At 39.5% G+C, this 19,139-nt stretch overlaps 1 protein-coding gene across 2 annotated transcripts in view; it reads right to left on the bottom strand.

Moving 5' to 3' along the window:
• UBQLN1 (ubiquilin 1) overlaps positions 1-17,469 on the bottom strand; it is a 46,460-nt gene extending 28,991 nt beyond the window's left edge. Inside the window, exon 1 of one of the 2 annotated variants that reach the window (XM_058695600.1) lies at positions 16,724-17,469. In XM_058695600.1, coding sequence (XP_058551583.1) covers positions 16,724-16,903 — 180 coding nt within the window. In that variant the 5' untranslated portion in view covers positions 16,904-17,469. The remainder of the gene's footprint in view (positions 1-16,723) is intronic. The other variant, XM_058695599.1, reaches the window with a different exon arrangement.
• Positions 17,470-19,139: the final 1,670 nt, after the last annotated feature.

Below are 19,139 nucleotides of genomic sequence, written 5' to 3'. Positions count from 1 at the left end.
AAAAAAATTCCCTCAAAATAAAACATTTTCAGACACACAAAAACAGATTTTGTTTCCTGGCATACACAGACTACAGGAAATGTTAATGTGTTCCTCAGACAGAAGAAAATGATCCTAAATGAAGGAATAAAAATTGGAAAGGATATATACACCAGTAAATCAAAATGAAAATTGGTTGTATAAAGCACTAATAATACAGCCTTGTGTTAGAAGAAAGTCAAGTCTAGTCCAGAGGTGCGTTAAATGGAGTTCAACTGTTCTAAGGTCCTTGCACTAACTGGGAAGAAGTACAAGTACTTAACAATTTAGACATTTTATAAATTAAAATGCATAAAATAATCTCTAGAATAACTACTAGAAGAATAGTAAAAAAGGCTTACATCTACCAACCTAATAAAGGGGATAAATGAGATAATACAAAAGAAAAAAAACAGTATAAAACAAACAGGAAAAATAAAAATCAAACAGTATAATGGTAAATGTAAACCAAATTTAGCAGCAATTACATTAACAGACAGTATGTTAAAAAGACAACCAGACTGGATTTAAAAACAGCTTCATATTGGGGCACGTGGGTGGCTCAGTCAGTTGAGTGTCTGACTTCAGCTCAGGTCATGATCCCGTGCTTTGTGGGTTTGAGCCCTTCGTCGGGCTCTGTGCTGCAGCTCAGATCCAGGAGCCTGCTGCGGATTCTGTGTGTGTCTGTGTGTGTCTCTCTCTGCCCCTCCCCTGCTTGCACTCCATCTCTGTCTCCCCAAAATAAATAAATATTTAAAAAAAATGTTTTTTAAACAACTTCACGTTGCTTAAAAGTGATATACCAAAACTGTAAAGAAAAAATATAAAGAATGGGTGTAACCAAAGAAAGTTACTGAGGCTATTCTAATCAACAAAACAGGCTTTAATACAAAAGCAACTAGGTCATTTCAACATGCTAAAGTGTTAAACTCACAAGATAAAGCTTTAAAAGTATAAAAGAAAAACAGACAAATCCAAAAGTAGTACAATAAGATCTCAGCACATTTACCTCAGTAACTGATAGAAAACAGGCCAAAAAAAAAAAAAAAAAGTTAAAAAGATTTGAACATAATTAACAAATGACCTAACTGTAACACAGAGAACACTGCACTCAACAAATGCAGAATATACATCCTTTTTAAGTAAATTTATAAAATTAGACCATATACTCTGCCATAAAGCAAGTCAACATATTTCAGGTTAAACCAAGCATGTACTATGACCACATGCAAATTAAACACTATCGTGCAGGGGCGCCTGGGTGGCTCAGTCGGTTAAGCGGCCAACTTCGGCTCAGGTCATGATCTCGCGGTCTGTGAGTTCTAGCCCCGCGTCGGGCTCTGTGCTGACAGCTCAGAGCCTGGAGCCTGCTTCATATTCTGTGTCTCCCTCTCTCTGACCCTCCCCTGTTCATGCTCTGTCTCTCCCTGTCTCAAAAATAAATAAACGTTAAAAAAAAAATTTTTTTTTAAAAACACTATTGTGCAATAAAATAGTACCAACAAGAGAAGTCAATAAAGTTCTGGTACAACTGTAAAAGATTTCCTAAGTGGTACCCAAAAAGATGTAACCATTAAAAAAAAAAAAAAAAGGCAGGGGTGCCTGACTGGCTCAGATGGTTAAGCACCAGACTTCAGCTTGGGTCACAATCCCACGGTCGTGGGTTCAAGCCCTGCGTCGGGCTCTGTGCTGACAGCTCTGAGCCTGGAGCCTGTTTCAGATTCTGTGTCTCCCTCTCTCTACGCCCCTCCCCTACTCATGCTCTGTCTCTGTCTCTCAAAAATAAACATTAAAAAAGAAAAGGTAAAATAAATTGAACTATCATTATCAGATAAGCAACAGAGAGAAAATACCTAAAACACCAACAATCAAGAGAGCTTGAATCCAGACTTCATACAGGACGTGTACAAATCAACAAGTCAAAACCCAATTAAAAAATTATCAAGAGACTAAAATGAGAACTCACAAAATAAAAGCTAAATGGCTAACACACAGGAAAAGGTGCTTATCCTAATTAATTAACAATCAGGTAACTTCAAATTAAAACCAGTGATACACTCACAGGATGATTCGACTCAAAAGGCCAGGAAAGTGTTGTAGAGGATGTGGAATCCACATACATTACAGGTAGAAACATAAATTGGTATGTTTTGGAAAAATATTTTGAAGTAGAAGCTGAACCTACGCTTACCCTACTGACGCAACAATTTCACTTATGGTATTTTATCTAACAAATTATGTGTCCACAGGTACACCAACAGACATGTTCAAGGAAGCTCAAACCAGTATTCTTTGTTATTAGCCAAAAACATTACACAATCCAACTGTGCTTTAACTACAGAACTGTGGTATACTTAAGATATTACACACAATGACAACAAATGAACTACAGCCACATGTCATCATGAATCCCTCAATGCAGAGCAAACCCAATCACAAATAAAGATAAATTGTGTGATTTCATTTATATATAAAATTTTTATAAAGGGAGAGACAAAATCCATAATGTCAAAAGTGAGGATAGTAGTTACCTCTGGGAGGTGGTGGCTATAAGGGATCACAAGGTGACTTCTGCGGGATTGGACCTTTGTGCTAATACATGGAACTGTACATTCATGATGGGTGCATTCTTCTGTACTATACATCAATTAAAAATAGGTATAATAGTTGATTGTGAATACCCTACACTAAGAAACAGAAAGAAATCAAAACACAGGAGACCAATTTTCCTGGGCACTCCAATTTCAAATGACTCAACTGGCCAGGAAGCTAACATAACTAACATATATACCTTGTCTGTGGTAGGTTATCTGAAAGGAAGTGAAGATGAAGATGCTCTAGTTTTAGGTAGTGGACCAGATACAAGACATGGAAATCACAACAGAGACGATCACCCCAAAATAAGACATGGTGTTGCCTGTGAGTATCATATCTGGCAGAGACAGTTAAGACAGGTTATACAAAACAGCCATAACCTCAAAAGCTTAAAGAACAGCAGTGAATAGTTCAGTTGAGCCCTTAGTAATATTTAAGGATTGGAATCCTCCTAATGTCAGTATCTGAAGGATAATCAGAGCTTTCTGGACAGACTAAATGCATGACACACAGTTGAAAAAGCATTTACATGAATCATTATTTGATTAAGCAGCGAAAATGTGCCTGGCACTATATACACATTATCTCATTCAATCCTCACAACAAAACCTCCAGAAACCAAACGAGTCCTGACAGACTCATAAAAAAACACTTTCTCTTACAGAATTCCAGCACTGTTGAAATAGGATCCTCCAATCTCATGGAACTCTTGGTTCTCAGGGGCACCTAAGGCAATTGGAGTAGGAGTTCATAGCACTTCATAGTCAAACTTGGAAAACATCATGTTAGAAATGGTGACAGAGTTCAACTATACCTCTGGTACTAGACAAAGGGAAACTGTAGAATCTATCAATTATAATCCAGTTCTTATAAAAATAAATTGTAAATTTTGAACCAATGTCAAACAACTGAGACATCAGAACCACTATGAACCCAACTAGAAGACTAATGTAATATTATAGAAGACTGAAGTGACTATTCTGAGTAAATTATCCACAGCTTGGAATAAACTAGCAAAACCAAGGAATTAACAATTCAATTCAGCTGCCTGCCATTCCATTTAAAACAAAAGTGAATAAACCTTACTTTTAATTGTACCATTTCAAATAGATATGATATGCTTTTCCAATACTCTATGCTGTATTTTAGAAAACTTTAATCCAAATATGATCAATGTAAACAATGTTATGTTTTTATAGAAAGGCCCAAACTCTGCATACTTCAGATTTCCTTAAACTCTTATTCTGAACCATTGAGGTAGAGGGAAACAGTTTCAGCTTATAGTGGCTTCAAAATTTCCAAAACCATTTCTAACATTTGAACTTTTACCTCCATGTCTGTTTTATTTATTATATCACACTTTTACTGAACAAGAGAAAATCAGAGACTAAGCACTATTGACAGAAAAAAAAGGGGGGGAGGGCGCCTGGGTGGCTCAGTCGGTTAAGCGTCGGACTTCGGCTCAGGTCATGTTCTCATGGTTCGTGAGCTCAAGCCCCATGTTGGGCTCTATGCTGACAGCTTGGAGCCTGGAGCCTGGAGCCTGCTTCGGATTCTGTGTCTCCCTCTCCCTCAGCCCCTCCCCCACTTGTGCTCAGTCTCTGTCTCTGTCTCTCTCTCAAAAATAAACATTAAAAAAAAGAAAAAAAAATAGCAATCTTGAAAATTGTCAAAGCTGTTTTAGACAGTCCACAGATATTATTCCTCTGCAGCAACATAAAACTTATGCAACAAATTATATAAAATGTTTCCATCTATCTAGGTAAGAATCTTAACCATAAAGGAAAGATTTTTGTAATTTCCTTTAGTTATTTCTAAACTAGATAGACAGATATTCCTATTTTTGTCCTTAGGCCCACGTGGCAACCACTAACTCAAAATGAAAAATATATGCTAGAATAGGCCTCTAAGGATCCATATTTCCTGTAAGTTTCCTATTCTGTTCTTGCACTGACAACCTACAGTAATAACCAATGGGCCAAACAGTTGAAAACCTGAAGTACTAGACATTTTCCCAATAACCAGAAGAATCAAAATCAAATAAGTAATTTAAGTTAATGGTTTGAAATCAACCCAGCATGTACAAAACAGTCGGGAGCCACTTCTCTCAACATCATCCAAAGACAGATGTTATCGATTATCCAGCTAACCGAAGTTTACCCGTGTGATCACCAAAATCATTTTACATTCTACTGAATATAATGAAACTTTTTGATAGTGCTGAGTTACTGCTGCATATATCAATTGCTGTTCTGCAATACAGTGATACTGTTCCAGATTCACTCTTAAGGTGTCCTGTATCTGCTTTTTTACCAGGCTGTCAGTTCTTAGCTTGACAGCATACCTCCTCTTCCCTCTAAATTTGCTATTTTTAAGGGGAGCAAGAGGCAAATAGGTAATCAAGAATTAGAAACCCATATAAAATAGAATGCTGAGATAATCTGAAATGAAAATGTATGCTTTAGTATATCAACTTTTATGAGAACAATCTCAGCTGTTCAGGGCCCACTTCACTTGATTCCCTGTTCTTGACTGACTGGAGGAAGAAAATCTCACTCTCTCTCTCTCTCTCTCTCTCTCTCTCTCACACACACACACACACACACACACACACACACACTGGAGGAAGAAAATCTCTCTCTCTCTCACACACACACACACACACACACACACACACACACACACACACACACACACACTTGCAGTGAGGGGAGGGAACAAACCGGTAAGAAACAAAGAATGTTTTTGAAACATTTAGACCTGAATTCAAATCTTGGTTTTGCCACTTACAAGTTGTTACCTTGAGGACACTCTGACCCGAGGTTTCCTTATCAGTAAAATGGAGGTAATATTTATTCTGCAGGGTTGATGGGAGAATTAAGAGATATATGTAAAATGCCTGGGGGCAGAGTACTCACACACGAACACTCTACATTCTAACCCAATTATGTGAGTATAAACTGAATTATAACCATTTAAAATTAAGTTAATCTGATTTTAAGTTGGCTAAAAGAAAAACTATCATCCTTTACAAATATCCCACAATTGAACCTTGCCTTTTACTGGGGGGGGGGGGGGCAAGTAGAAACACTTTGCAACCTTTACAAAGAAACTCTGAATACTAAAACATACATATTAATTGTATTTCTTGCAGAACCACATATTAATAGCATTCAGCAAGAATTTTCTAAATAGTTATCTAACAATATACTGCATTCAAACATTTGCTATTTGTTTTCTAAGTCACCAAGTCTTGCAATCAGTTCCTCATTCAATATTGCTAAGATCTCTTGAAAAAACTCCATATTCAATAAATCATCTTATGTAATAGCTCATCCAGTTATCTCTCCAAATACCTGATGTCTGTCTGAGTAACCTTGTTAGTATTCTCATTAAAAAACATTGCATAAATCTTACACAAAGATGTCAAGTATGAGAAATAACGACACAGACAACTACATAGGAAAAGGGCAACTTCTTATAAAATTGAACACTCAGCCATAAATATTATGATACATTATCCATAAAATATACATAAAATATTTTTAAGAGTCTCTATGATTTAAATCTGACAAAGAATAGCAAACTAAATGTTCAACTATTCACATGCTAGGATACTATTAAAGCTTCCTTCTACGGTAAAAAACTAAGACTCCATTCACTAGCAAACAAAAGGGTGAAGGAGGAATGAAACCAATACAAGTAGAGCATGTAACTCTGAGCCAGGTACTTTATACATATTATCTCATGAAACCCTCCAAACAATCTAGTGAAGCAAGTATTATATCACATGTTAAAAATGTTGCCAATGATGTGGATGGAACTGGAGGGTATTATGCTAAGTGAAATTAGTCAGTCAGAGAAAGACAAAAATCATATGACTTCACTCATATGAGGACTTTAAGAGACAAAACAGATGAGCGTAAGGGAAGGGTAACAAAAATAATATAAAAACAGGGAGGGGGACAGAACAAAAGACAGTCATAAATATGGAGAACAAACTGAGGGTTACTGGAGGGGTTGTGGGAGGGGGGATGGGCTAAATGGGTAAGGGGCATTAAGGAATCTACTGAAATCAGTGCTTCGCTATATACTAATTTGGATGTAAATTTTAAAAAATAAAAAATAAAGTTAAAAAAAAAAAAAAAATGTTGCCAATGAGGCTCAAAGGTAAAAGCACCTTGCTCAAAGATCTCTCCAATTCCAGAGTCCATGTTCTCTCCAAACTGCAGACCACATTTCAATATACTTACATTAATATGCCAACATACATTTCCCCCTTTCTCAAAATACTAACAAAACTTTTATGAATAATAAATAAATAGTGGAATAAGTTCGTTCCACATATGCCAATATGGAAAGACCACAAACAAGTGAAGACAGTAAAGTGTGGGTAACGATCCATCTGCCTAACAAGAATAAATAGAATATTATATATGAGTACACAGATAAATACTTTTCTAGGCAGAATCTCCAAGAGTTTAAAAGCTATGAAATTTTAAAAATTTTTTTTTTCAACATTTTTTATTTATTTTTGGGACAGAGAGAGACAGAGCATGAACGGGGGAGGGGCAGAGAGAGAGGGAGACACAGAATCGGAAACAGGCTCCAGGCTCCGAGCCATCAGCCCAGAGCCTGACGCGGGGCTCGAACTCACGGACCGCGAGATCGTGACCTGGCTGAAGTCGGACGCTTAACCGACTGCGCCACCCAGGCGCCCCTAAAAGCTATGAAATTTTTTACCAAATCCATTTACACCCAAGTCTAGACTCTATAGCAGCTGCTTAACCAGTAAGTAAGTAAACCAAGCAGTCTATGTTGTCATATCTAGAAGACATCAAACTAGCTCATAATAGCAAAATCTACCTGGAACAAACAGAGTTCTGATCTTCTAGGGTAATGAAAATATTCTGCAAATCAAAGGAACACACATATACACATTATCATACCTATAATGAATGGAACGTTCTGTATGCTAACCCAAAACTTTTTGCATCAAACAGATTTACAGATGATATCAACTTTAGTCCCTAAAAAAATTCCAATCCGAATTTAATGAAAAATATTTTTAAGTAGTGGAAGCTGTTCTCACAGAAAAAACTGAAATAATGCCATTAAACATTTAATTACACTAAAAATAAACATCACGTTTTTGTAAACAAATCACAGTTAAAAATATCCTCAAATAAGTACAAAATATTGCAAATAAATCTTTAAAACACTATTTGCTCACTCAATAAATACCAGTATTACTCAGTATGTGCCAAGCACCATGGGATTAGGAGGTAAGCAAGACAGCCCCTACCCCTGCAAATTCAGTATGGGGTAGGGAGGATAAAGTCCATATAATCACAAAATGGTATCACAAATAATTGGTAAGTTTGATTGGTAAGTCCAATCAAACTCTGATAAACTGGTAAATCCAATCAAACTCTGATAAACATTTAAATAAATTTTAATCATTGTATTGTACACCTGAAACTAATAATATGTTAACTAAACTGTATAGTAACTAACTGGAATTTAAATAAAACCTTTTTAAAATATAAATAAGTAAACTTTAAGGCTCTAAATCCAGCCAGAGAAAAGTCAAGGCAGCCTGGAGTAGTGGTTAGGTGTGAGCTCCAAAGTTAGTCACTGGGTTTGAATCTAGGCTCCACTATTTAATAGGTAAATGAATTTGATCACATCAACCTGAGTCTGTTTCTTCATTTAAAAAAAAGGGGGAGGGGGTAAATAATACTTTCATCATAAAGTTGTGAAACTTGGGGCTCCTGCGTGGCTCAGTGGGTTAAGAGCCTGACTTTTGATTTCAGCTCAGGTCACAATCTCACAGTTCGTGATATGAAGTCCCATATCGGGCTCCAAACTGACACTTCAGAGCCTGACTGGGATCCCGTCTTTCTGTCCCTCCCCTGCTCGGTCGGGTGTGCACAGGCACCTGTACTCTCTCTCAAAATAAATAAATCAACATTTAAAAAATAAATAAAATAAAGTTGTGAAACTTAAAAAAAAAAAAAAAGGTACTGTATTACACCTTGATAAGCCTAGAATACTAGCTATTATGTTACTATCATTAGCAGCATTGTTAAAGGCCCAGAGAGGCAAAGAGCTAGTGAGTGATATTTGGGGTAAGAAAGACATACAGATGGCTGAAATGCAGTGAATAATAGAGAAGAGATTGGCAGGGAGCAAAACATGAAGACTCTATTAGCTGTGCTATGTGATTCAGAAGTCTCTAGCCACATGTGGCTAGTCCAAATTGAGATGTGCTGTAAGTATAAAATACACACCAAATTTTGAAGTCTTAGTATGAAAAAAAGGTAAAATATCTCATTTTTAAAGTCTATTTACATGTTGAAATGATATTTAGGATATACTGGATTAAACAAAACATATTATTAAAATTACAATACCCAAAAGGTAGACCAATGCAAGTGTCCATCAACCGATGAATGGATACACAAAACGTGGCAAGTACATACAATACAGTGTTATTCAGCCTTAAAAAGGAAGGAAATTCTAACATCTGCTACAACAGTGATGAAACTTGAGGACTTTATACAAAGTGAAATTTATGATTTCACTTTTATGAGATACCTAGAGTAGTCAAATTCAGAGACAGAAAGTAGGATGTTTGTTGCCAGGGGCTGGTGGGAGGGGAATGGGTAGTTATTGTTGAATAATATAAAGTTATTGTTTAATAAATAAGGTACAGTTTTGCAAGATGAAAAGAATTCTGTAGACGGATGGTGGTAATGGGTGTACAAAAATGTCACTGAATTACACACTTAAAAATGGTTGAGTGTATTTAAGGGGTGCCTGGGTGGCTCAGTCGGTTGAGCATCCAACTTCACCTCAGGTCATGATCTCATGGCTCATGAGTTTGAGCCCCACGTTGGGCTCTGAGCTCAGAGCCTGGAGCCTGCTTCCCATTCAGTGTCTCATTCTTCTCTCTGCCCCTCCCCCACACATAGGGGCGCACGCTCTCTCTCCCTTCCTCCCTTAAAAATGAACGTTAAGAAAACCTATTTAAAAAATGGTTAAGTGTATTTTAACCACAATAAAAAAATTTTTCACTGTTCTTTTAAGTGACTATGAAAAATTTAAGTTACATGAGGCTTACATTAAATTTCTACTGAACAACACTATACTTAAGCCATGGTAAAATTTTCTAGTGAGAAAGGTTTTGAGCACTAATGTGACAAGATCTAGAACAGTAAGCCCTAATGCCTTAAGGCAGAAGTCAGCAAACTTTCTGTAGAGGGCTAAAGAATAAATATTTTCAGTTCTGTGGATCATATGGTCACTCTGAAAGCAATCATTAATAATAATATAAGTAAATGGACATGAAGGCCCAGTATAGTTGCGCCTCCAATTATATATAGAGATACCTTAAAGCACCATATAGACACCTTAAGGCAGGTATCCATATAACTTAAGGTTATCTATCCACTGTAATCAATAGCTCCTACCAGCTCAGACTGCTAAGTTTTCAGGAATTTTGAGAGCCAGTTTTAATATTGGTAGCTTAATTTCTGACAGGGTAAGAGTATTTACACCATGATAATCAGCAAACACTACAATTCAGTGCTGACTTTCCTGAAGAAGTGGTTGACAAACATTTACCAGCACACCACTGACTGTACTAACTTCTTTCCTATGCATTTAAAATTGTATTACTTATGAACAATCTTTGAGAAAAATGGATAATCACACGACAGCCATTCTGTGTTCTGTGGTTCAGATGGAGATGATCAGCTGAGAAAAGCTATTCTAGAAGAATTACGTTCCAGCAACCAGAAACAAGTGGAACATTCTGAAGCACTCAAGAGTTGTGCTTGGAAACTGGTAACCTAAGAGAAGAGCAGTTTAAGACAAAGCTGTGAGAAGGGCAGGAAGCCATGAGGTTATATATATACTGCACCCAATAAAGGCTCAATAACTGGCAGCTATTATTAAATACCTATTATTGTGCATAATGGTCTAGATTCATTTGTAAACAAATATTTACTGAGCCCAAACTATGTGCTAGGCTTTGATAACAATGATGAACAATCACACATTAGTCTTTAGTTTTAGTTTTAGAAACAAGCATTAATCAAATAATCACATAAATACTAAATTTTGATGAATTACGACCAAAAAACAGAGTGCTGTGAAAAAATACAACAGGGTATACCAATCTAGTCTAGACAATCAAGGATACTTCTCTGAGAAAGTGATCTTTGCATGGAAATTAAGGGATGAGTGGGAAGAGGCAGAGTAGGAGGCATTCCAGGTAGCAAGAACAAACTGCAAAGTCCTGAGGCAGGGAAAAAATATAACAACACGGTCAAGGAACTAAAAAGTCGGTATGACAAGAGTCAAGCTACCAAGGAGGAAAGAACACATCAGAATGGAGAGGTAGGTAGAACTCAGATGTTGCTGACAATTGTGGAAGAGAAAAATCCCCACCTGACCATTTCCTACCAACTCTGGGTCAATGAAGAGTATAAGATCAGGGGTGTGCTCTCCTGGCAGGAGAGCACATAGGGCCTCAAGGCCATGTTATGAAAGTCTAAGATCAATGGGGAGCTCTAAGTTTCAAGTAGAGGGTAACATGATCTGATTAAAGTTTTTTTCAGAGACTGCTGTAGGAGTGAATGAATGTCTGGGAGGGAGCAGCCAGAGAAGTGGGGAGACTCACCAACAAGCTACTGTAAGTTTCTAGGCAAGAGGAAATGACAACTTAGTGGAGTCAATCCTCAATGTTGTACGTACCTATTTAATCTATTACATGCTCTCCTTCTAACAATTTTTGGTTTAGGATATACCACTTTGTAAATGTGAAACCTGAGTTTTTGTTTATGCAGGTTATATCTACTGATGTTTGCTATATTAAAAATTAAAACTGAGGCATCTTTAAATATTCATTTAAAAATAATAAATTCATTACATGTCAATATAAATAACATTCTTATAAAAAGTAACTCTATTTCCCCAGTGTGAAGAGTAGCATAGTTTTAAATTTTTGCAGATTACTTTAGTCTCATAACAGAAGACAACTGGATTTTCACATCTGTTGCAATATCCCACATCTTACAGCTTCTGAAAAAGTGTTGTTGATTTTTGAGAGAATGAGTGAGAAATACAAATAACAGAAATCTTATGAAAACAGTTTTGATATCATGATCCTCTTAGAAGGGTACTGGGGACCCCCCCAGACCACACTGAGAACTGCTGTTTGCGCAATAGGAAGCCAAGTAATCACGATGAGATACCACTTCACAGCCAACTAGGATGGTGATAATCAAAGACAGACAATAACAAATGTTACAGGGAATGGAATCCTCATGCATAGCTGGTGGAAATATAAAATGGTACGGCCACTTTGGAAAATAGTTTGGCAGTTCCTCAAAAAGTTAAACATAGAGCTACAACATGACCCAGCAGTTCCACTCATAGGTACACACTCAACAAAAACAGATGTCCACACAAAACCTTCTGAGTTATTCACAGAGCATTACTTAGAATGGTCAAAAAGAACAACCCAATGTTCATTAACTGATGAATGGAGAAATAAAATGTGATATATGCCCACACAGTGGAATATTATTCAGCTATAAAAAGGGAGAACTAATAAATGCTTTAACATGAAGGAACCTTGAAAACATTAAGTGATAGAAGCCAGGCACAGGTTTTCAAAATCTGCTGTATTTTAACACTTCCAGCACATTCCAAAACAGTTCAACCATATTTTAAGCATTCAACAGCCAGATGGGCTGGGAGTACCAAAGTGGACAGCACAGTTCTGGACCCATCATAAAGTATAATGTTCAATGTTTATAATAATGACCCTGATACACTGCAATTTCCCTTAGCAAGATAAGGCTCAATTATATGCAATACAATATTTATGTTACACTGATAGTTTTCTAAAAGTTTCAAGTGATGAAAAAAATTAACTTTATTTTGCGAGAGAGAGAGCACGCATGCAGCCGCATGTGAGCAGGGTAAGGTCAGAGACAGGAAGAGAGAGAATTCCAAGCAGGCTCTGCGCTGTCAGTGCAGAGCCCAATGCGGGGCTCGATCTCATGAACCGTGAAATTACAACCTAAGCCAAAATCAAGAGTCAGACGCTTAACCACTGAGCCACCCGGGTGCCCTGAAAATGTTTTCTAAAACTTGAATATAGGCTGCCTGAATATTCCAGGTAACTGTATTTCACCATCTTACACTACAACCTAGAGGGCTTACAGAATCCCAGAACAAGCTAGTTAGATGTTCCCTGGAAGCTCCTGTCCATTCTCTGCACTAATTTTAATGACTCACTGACACACACACACACACACACACACACACACACACACACACACGTGTGTGCGCCCCCGACCCCCATTCTGGACTTCATCTCACTTGTTGACATTTGGAGGTCCTCAAACTATTTCCGATAGCAGAAAACGAATAATTAATAGAAAAATAATCTCATACACAGGGACTTTGTGCCACTATACACTTAAACTATTTTTTTTATCTACTTATGTAAACCCCTATTAACAAAACCACCTTGAAACACACAGGTAAGTTCACATTCTAACTACCTTTAGTTAGAAATCTAAACATTACTCAATTGACTGCTCGCTGAAAAGTAAATGTCCCTTTAATTTTAAAAAAGTGTTATCGGGGCGCCTGGGTGGCGCAGTCAGTTAAGCGTCCGACTTCAGCCAGGTCACGATCTCGCGGTCCGTGAGTTCGAGCCCCGCGTCAGGCTCTGGGCTGATGGCTCGGAGCCTGGAGCCTGTTTCCGATTCTGTGTCTCCCTCTCTCTCTGCCCCTCCCCCGTTCATGCTCTGTCTCTCTCTGTCCCAAAAATAAATAAAAAACGTTGAAAAAAAAATTTAAAAAAAAATAAAATAAAATAAAATAAAAATAAAAATAAAAAAGTGTTATCAACCCCAAACAAGTAATATTAAATACCAACTGTATTAAGGTATCCTGTTTCTGCCTGTTGGTTATACACACTCAAACAGAACCTGAGGGCAAAACAGGAAAATTAGTTACTACCTGACAACATATTTTACAACTGACCCAGAAAGCTTAGTTTTATCCAATTATTAGAACATTCATATAAATACCATTTCAGCATAATGTACTAACATAATTTACATTACACAGAAACACTTACTGAAAAAGATTCCAAATTGTAGAATACGGAATTTGCCTGACAGAAAACCTATGCCTTCAATGCTCTCCTTTTAGAATTCTATCTTTATCTCTAAGATTAAAATTTTCAGTTTGAAATATTTCCCAATTTTTTACTGAACATGGAATCTTAGTATCATCAAATATATTTTAATGACAAATTTTAATCTGTAACATATAGTTTAAATCTATTAAACCCTCTAAGAAAAATTTAAGGTACAAAATGACATACTTTATTGTGCTTCAAGTAGAATTTTACAAATCATCTGAAAACTGCTTTTCTTATACTCACATATTTTCTTGTGTTTTCCTTAACACATATAGTTAGACCCCACAAGACAGTTTAACTTGTCTTCAGGTTCTTGATGCAGTGTCACGTGTTTTTTCTCATGTTTTCTGCTTCAATATAAAGCATTTTTCAGAATAAAAATTCCACTGCCATCAGAGTAAGTTGCTTTGGAAAAGCTTTAATTTTATCAAAATTTCACTTTGGTGACAGAATAGAAAAATTAAAATTTCCACAGAATTTGGAGCACCTGGGTGGCTCAGTAGGTTAAGCATCTGACTTGGGTTCAGATCATGATCTCATGGCTCGTGAGTTCAAGCCACACGTCAGGCTCTGTGCTGACAGCTGAGCCTGGAGCCCACTTCAGATTCTCTGTCTCCTTCTCTCTCTGCCCCTCCCCTGCTCACGGCTCTTTCTCTCTGTCCTTCAAAATAAATAAACATTAAAAAAAAAATTTTTAATAAATAATAAAATATCCACAGAATTTAAAATTCTAACTTCACCGTCACAAGATGTAAAAACAATCCTACAGACAGAACATCATCAAAAGACTTAAATGATTTTTTCTATTTATAAAATACTGATTTTTTTTCTTAGCTTATACAATAAAATGCTGAAAGCAGGTAGGAAGGTAGAAACCTGAACTAGGAATCCTAGAAAGAAGACCCCAGGGCTTCAAGAGATAATATGGCTACACACACACTAGAAAAGCTAAAATGAAAAAGACTGACACTATCAAATGCTGGCAGGGATGTGGAGCAACAGGAACTCCCAAGCACCTTTGGTGGAACTGTAAGTTGATAGAAGCTCTTTTTAAAAACATGGCTGCTTATAAATCTAAAGCTACAACTATCCTATCACCCAGTCATTCCACTTCTAAGTATTTTACAAGAGAAAACGCATCTGTCCAACAACAACAAAAGTTGTACATGGGTGTTCACAGCAACCCACCACAAGCAACCCAGGTAGTCCTCAACAAGAGACTGCAGAAATTATGATGTATTCATACAGTGGAAAACAAAGCAATAAAAAGAAATTGAAAGCATACACAAGAATTAATCTCAAAACATTATGCTGACTGAAAAAATCTGTGAAGTTGCAGAACAGGGAAAACTAATGGCAAAAAAAAATCAAAACAGTGGTGGATGGAGGGGAGTGACTGAAGGGACTGGCAAAGAGCAAGAAGGAAATTTCTAGTCAATTATAAAGTTCTACATCTTGAGAATTATAAAGTTCTACACCTTTGAATGACACAGGTGTATGTATGTGTGAAAAGCATTTAATGATATTTGCAACTTACTCTGAAATGCATCCAAAAAATAAAAGTGACTATTAAATGATTAGTTGTGTGATAGAGCAAACACAGCAAAATGTCAACTGCAGGTGACGAACATCAGGAATGTTCACTGTACAATTCTTTCAACTTTCCTGTATGTTGGAAAATACAAAAATGTTAAGGGAAATTTTTATAGAATACAAAAAAAAAAAAAAAGCTCATTCAGAGTAGGTGATAAAAGTTTCTCACTTGATGACACAGTCTATTTACTGCTTTACAAAACACACCACCTTTCAGAACTATATAAACCAATATCCCAATCGTTCACTGGGGGGTAGGGGAGGGGACTTATAGGTACATTTCAGGAACTGGTTCCTCAGAACCTGTTCACATTATCTGAGATGATCAGGGATCCATTCGACAATTATGGGAAATACTCTGAGATGTATATTCAACAAAAAGCTAAAACGAATTTGTTGAATTCTTCAAGATTCTTAATTAAACAGCAAAGTTTGTATACCTGAACAGATTTTACGTAGTAAGTTATTTGGTGATATTCTCTATTAACTCCAATTTTGTTCTTTTATTCGATTGTAACTGCTAGTATCTGCAAAACGTGGCTATCATCCCTCTAAAAGCAAAAAAAAAACCTTCCCAACGACTAGCACCTAAGGGATGATAGATAAATATACTAAAAAGAAAACAGCAAGTCATCAATGAAAGTCATCCACCTTTCTCCTCAAACCTAGTACTATTAAGATGTGAGACTGAAAGCGATTTCTACGTCACGGTTAATTTTTTTCTTGAAGATTGAAAGGTAGCAATTGCAGCAATCAAAACGCAAAACTAAAGGTACACGTGCTCCCCACCCCAAAATCTGCCTAAACCCGCAGGCAGGTAAAACAATGAGCACTCCACCCCCACCCCCCTTTTTTTTTTAATTCATGAGACAAAACCGCAGAGGAGGCTAGAGCGAACCCTCGCCCTAGCCCAGCCTCCACCCCGCCCGGAGCCCGGCGGTGGTCCCTTTCCTTTGTGAGGAGCCGGAGGGAGGCGGCGGGGGGCGGGGAGCTGGGGGAGGAGGCTGGTGGTCGGCGGACGCTGGAGCAGGAGGGCGCGGAGGGAAGCGGCGTCGGCGCGTCCCACAAACAGGCCGCGGGGCCCCGCCACAAGCCTCTGCGGTGTCCCAAGAAGCACACCCAGACACTTGGGTGTGATCTAATTCGGGAAGACACCCGCGAGAGGGGCCGAGCGCACCTCGGGGGACGATCCCTTCCCAGGCCCTTCCGAAACCGTCTCCTCCCGCCGCGGGCGGAGGTCCTGCCGCCACCCCCACCCGGGCCCGAGGCCAGGGCGGCCCTCACCTGCTGGACGGAGCTATTCTCGGGCACGGCGAACTCCTCCTTCTCCTTCGGGGTCTTCACGGTGACTTTCATGATCTTGGGCTCCGCGGAGGCAGCGGCCGCGGGGGCGCCGGCACCTTCGGCCGCGGCGGCGCTGTCCTGGGAGCTCGGAGGGCCGCCGCTTTCACCACTCTCGGCCATGGCGGCGGCGGCGGTGACTCAGGCGCGCAGGAGGGAGCGGGCGAGCGAGGGGGAGCCAGCAGACGGCAGAGCCGGCCGGCCCGGGCAGTGGAGAATGCTGGGCACGCCGCCTCAGTGACAACGGGTGCAGGGCCGCCCTGGCAGGCTAGGGGCCGCGGAGCTCGGTGTAGGCTCCGGCGCAGGCCCGGGTCGGGCGCTCGGCAGCCGCCGTGTGTTCAGACGCCGCTCGGTCGCAGCGACATCCGCAGCCGCCGCCGCTCTTCCTCCTCCCCGCCCCTCCCCCCACGTCCCTCGGCCGGCGCCGCGCGGGGCACGCCGGGTAACTCAGCTGGCGGCGTCGCCGAGTCATGCCCGGCCGGCCCTGCTTCCAGCTCCGGCTGCTTTACTTTCCCTCTCCCGCTCCATTGCTCAGACGGTGGGCGCAGCGAGAATGGAGGACTAAAAGCAAATTGGGGTGGGAAAAGTCAGTTCTTTCATTTCATTCCCTTCGCCAAAAAAATTAGGTAGGGGGTTCTGGGAAGCACTGTAACGGCGCGCTGTGATGACCTCACGACTAGCGAAATTACTAGAAAGGGGGCTCGACCACTGGGCGCTGTAGCCGCAGGTGCGCCTGCGCGCTGGTGGTCCAGGTCGTGTCCCCCGCCCCCTTCATACCCCGCGGTGGCCATGCCCAGCCCCTCCCCGCGGCGTCACGCTCGCCTCACCGGTGCGCGCTGCCGGTACCTCGACGGGTGGGGAGTGAAAATGCAGGCGAGGTGTGCTGTTACATCTTTCCATTTGCCTACTTGTAGGATTTAAAATGCTTGATCTTACTGCCCCGTGCGCGGGAGTTGGAAGCTGAGTTAATGGAAGAATGATCCTCTTCATAACGAAAGGGAAAATGGAGTAGAAGCCGTAGCCACCCTGCGCAATCCTGCGGAGTCATTGCTCCACCGCCAGGGCGTCCCGCCCTCGGGTCAGCCCGGTTTGGTCTGGCGATCAGGCCACCTCTGTTGACAGTGGCCTCTCCTGACAGCCCTGCGCGAGCGCCCCAAATTCTCTGTAAACACCAGCCCTCAAAAGATACGGGACAGAAACAGGATGGTGCCCCCGGACTGCCCACCCAACTGGGGCAGTTTAATGTAGCCGAGATGTTCAATTTATAGTCTGTCAAATTAGATTAAGTTAACTGCTGCAGTTCCGACTCTGGTTGTCAGTAAAAGCAGTTGGGAAATTGTTTTCAGCATGGTATGGGTACAAATAAGAAATATGTTTATTATTTTTACCGGGAGAATTCTGATTTTGAAATGACGTCATCATTTGTCTTTAAAGATGACTTGTAAGGAATATGGAACCCAGGACGTTAACTTTATTAATCAGTACTGCGCAAATGGAAACCCTGACAGCCCTCTGTGACTCAACTATACAAAGACATTCTGCATTTCTGTTTTTAAACAGTCCAACTCATCCGGGGATAAACAGCCACGTGAAGACTACCTTTTAGCAGAACCCCTTTGGAATGTGGGCGTAAGAGAAGTTCTGAAAGAATAAATTGCAATGTAGACGTCATTTGACATCAGCTAAATTTCTGGCAGCATTGTTCAATAAGGTGAGGAGGTTATTCAAGGCTCTCTGCTGAAGGACACCCACTGCTGAAGGGTGACTACTTGCATACGTCTAGGTGTGAGGTAATCACTACTTCTCAAGGTAGAAAGTTCCATTGGACAACCAATCACTATTTCTAACCCTGCACTTATGAACTTGCTCTGTAATTATCTATGTCTAATTTCTAAAAAATGATGTATGTGCACAATTTATGAAATAAAATAATTTATTTCTAAGAATATACAGTATAATTATTCCACTTTTTAGAGGTAATCTTACCTTTGAAAGAACCGTTGGCAGTGGGGGTATGAATAGGGATCAGTAAATTTTCAGGGAAGACTAGATAGTAAGTATGTTAGGCTTTGCAGGGCATACATTCTCTGCCTCTGCCCTGTAGCACAAAGCAGCCATAGACAATACACACGTGAATAAGTGGCTGTGTTCTAAAGCCACTTAACAAAAACAGGCATAGGATCTGATCTGAACCACAGGAAAGGATCTTATTGGAACCACAGCGTCTACATGCCTACTTGAGGTATTTTCTTCTAAATAATTTTTTTTAATTAAATGGTCAGTCTAGAGAAAAATTACATGAGCATATTTCATTTATTCTATAAATATTAATTGCGCATGACTAATGTCCAAATAGTAT

Source organism: Neofelis nebulosa, chromosome 12, assembly GCF_028018385.1.
Source record: "Neofelis nebulosa isolate mNeoNeb1 chromosome 12, mNeoNeb1.pri, whole genome shotgun sequence".
Taxonomy (NCBI): Eukaryota; Metazoa; Chordata; class Mammalia; order Carnivora; family Felidae; genus Neofelis; species Neofelis nebulosa.
The sequence above is the reverse complement of the archived record's forward strand: the minus strand, read 5'-3'. Positions and strand labels throughout refer to the sequence as shown.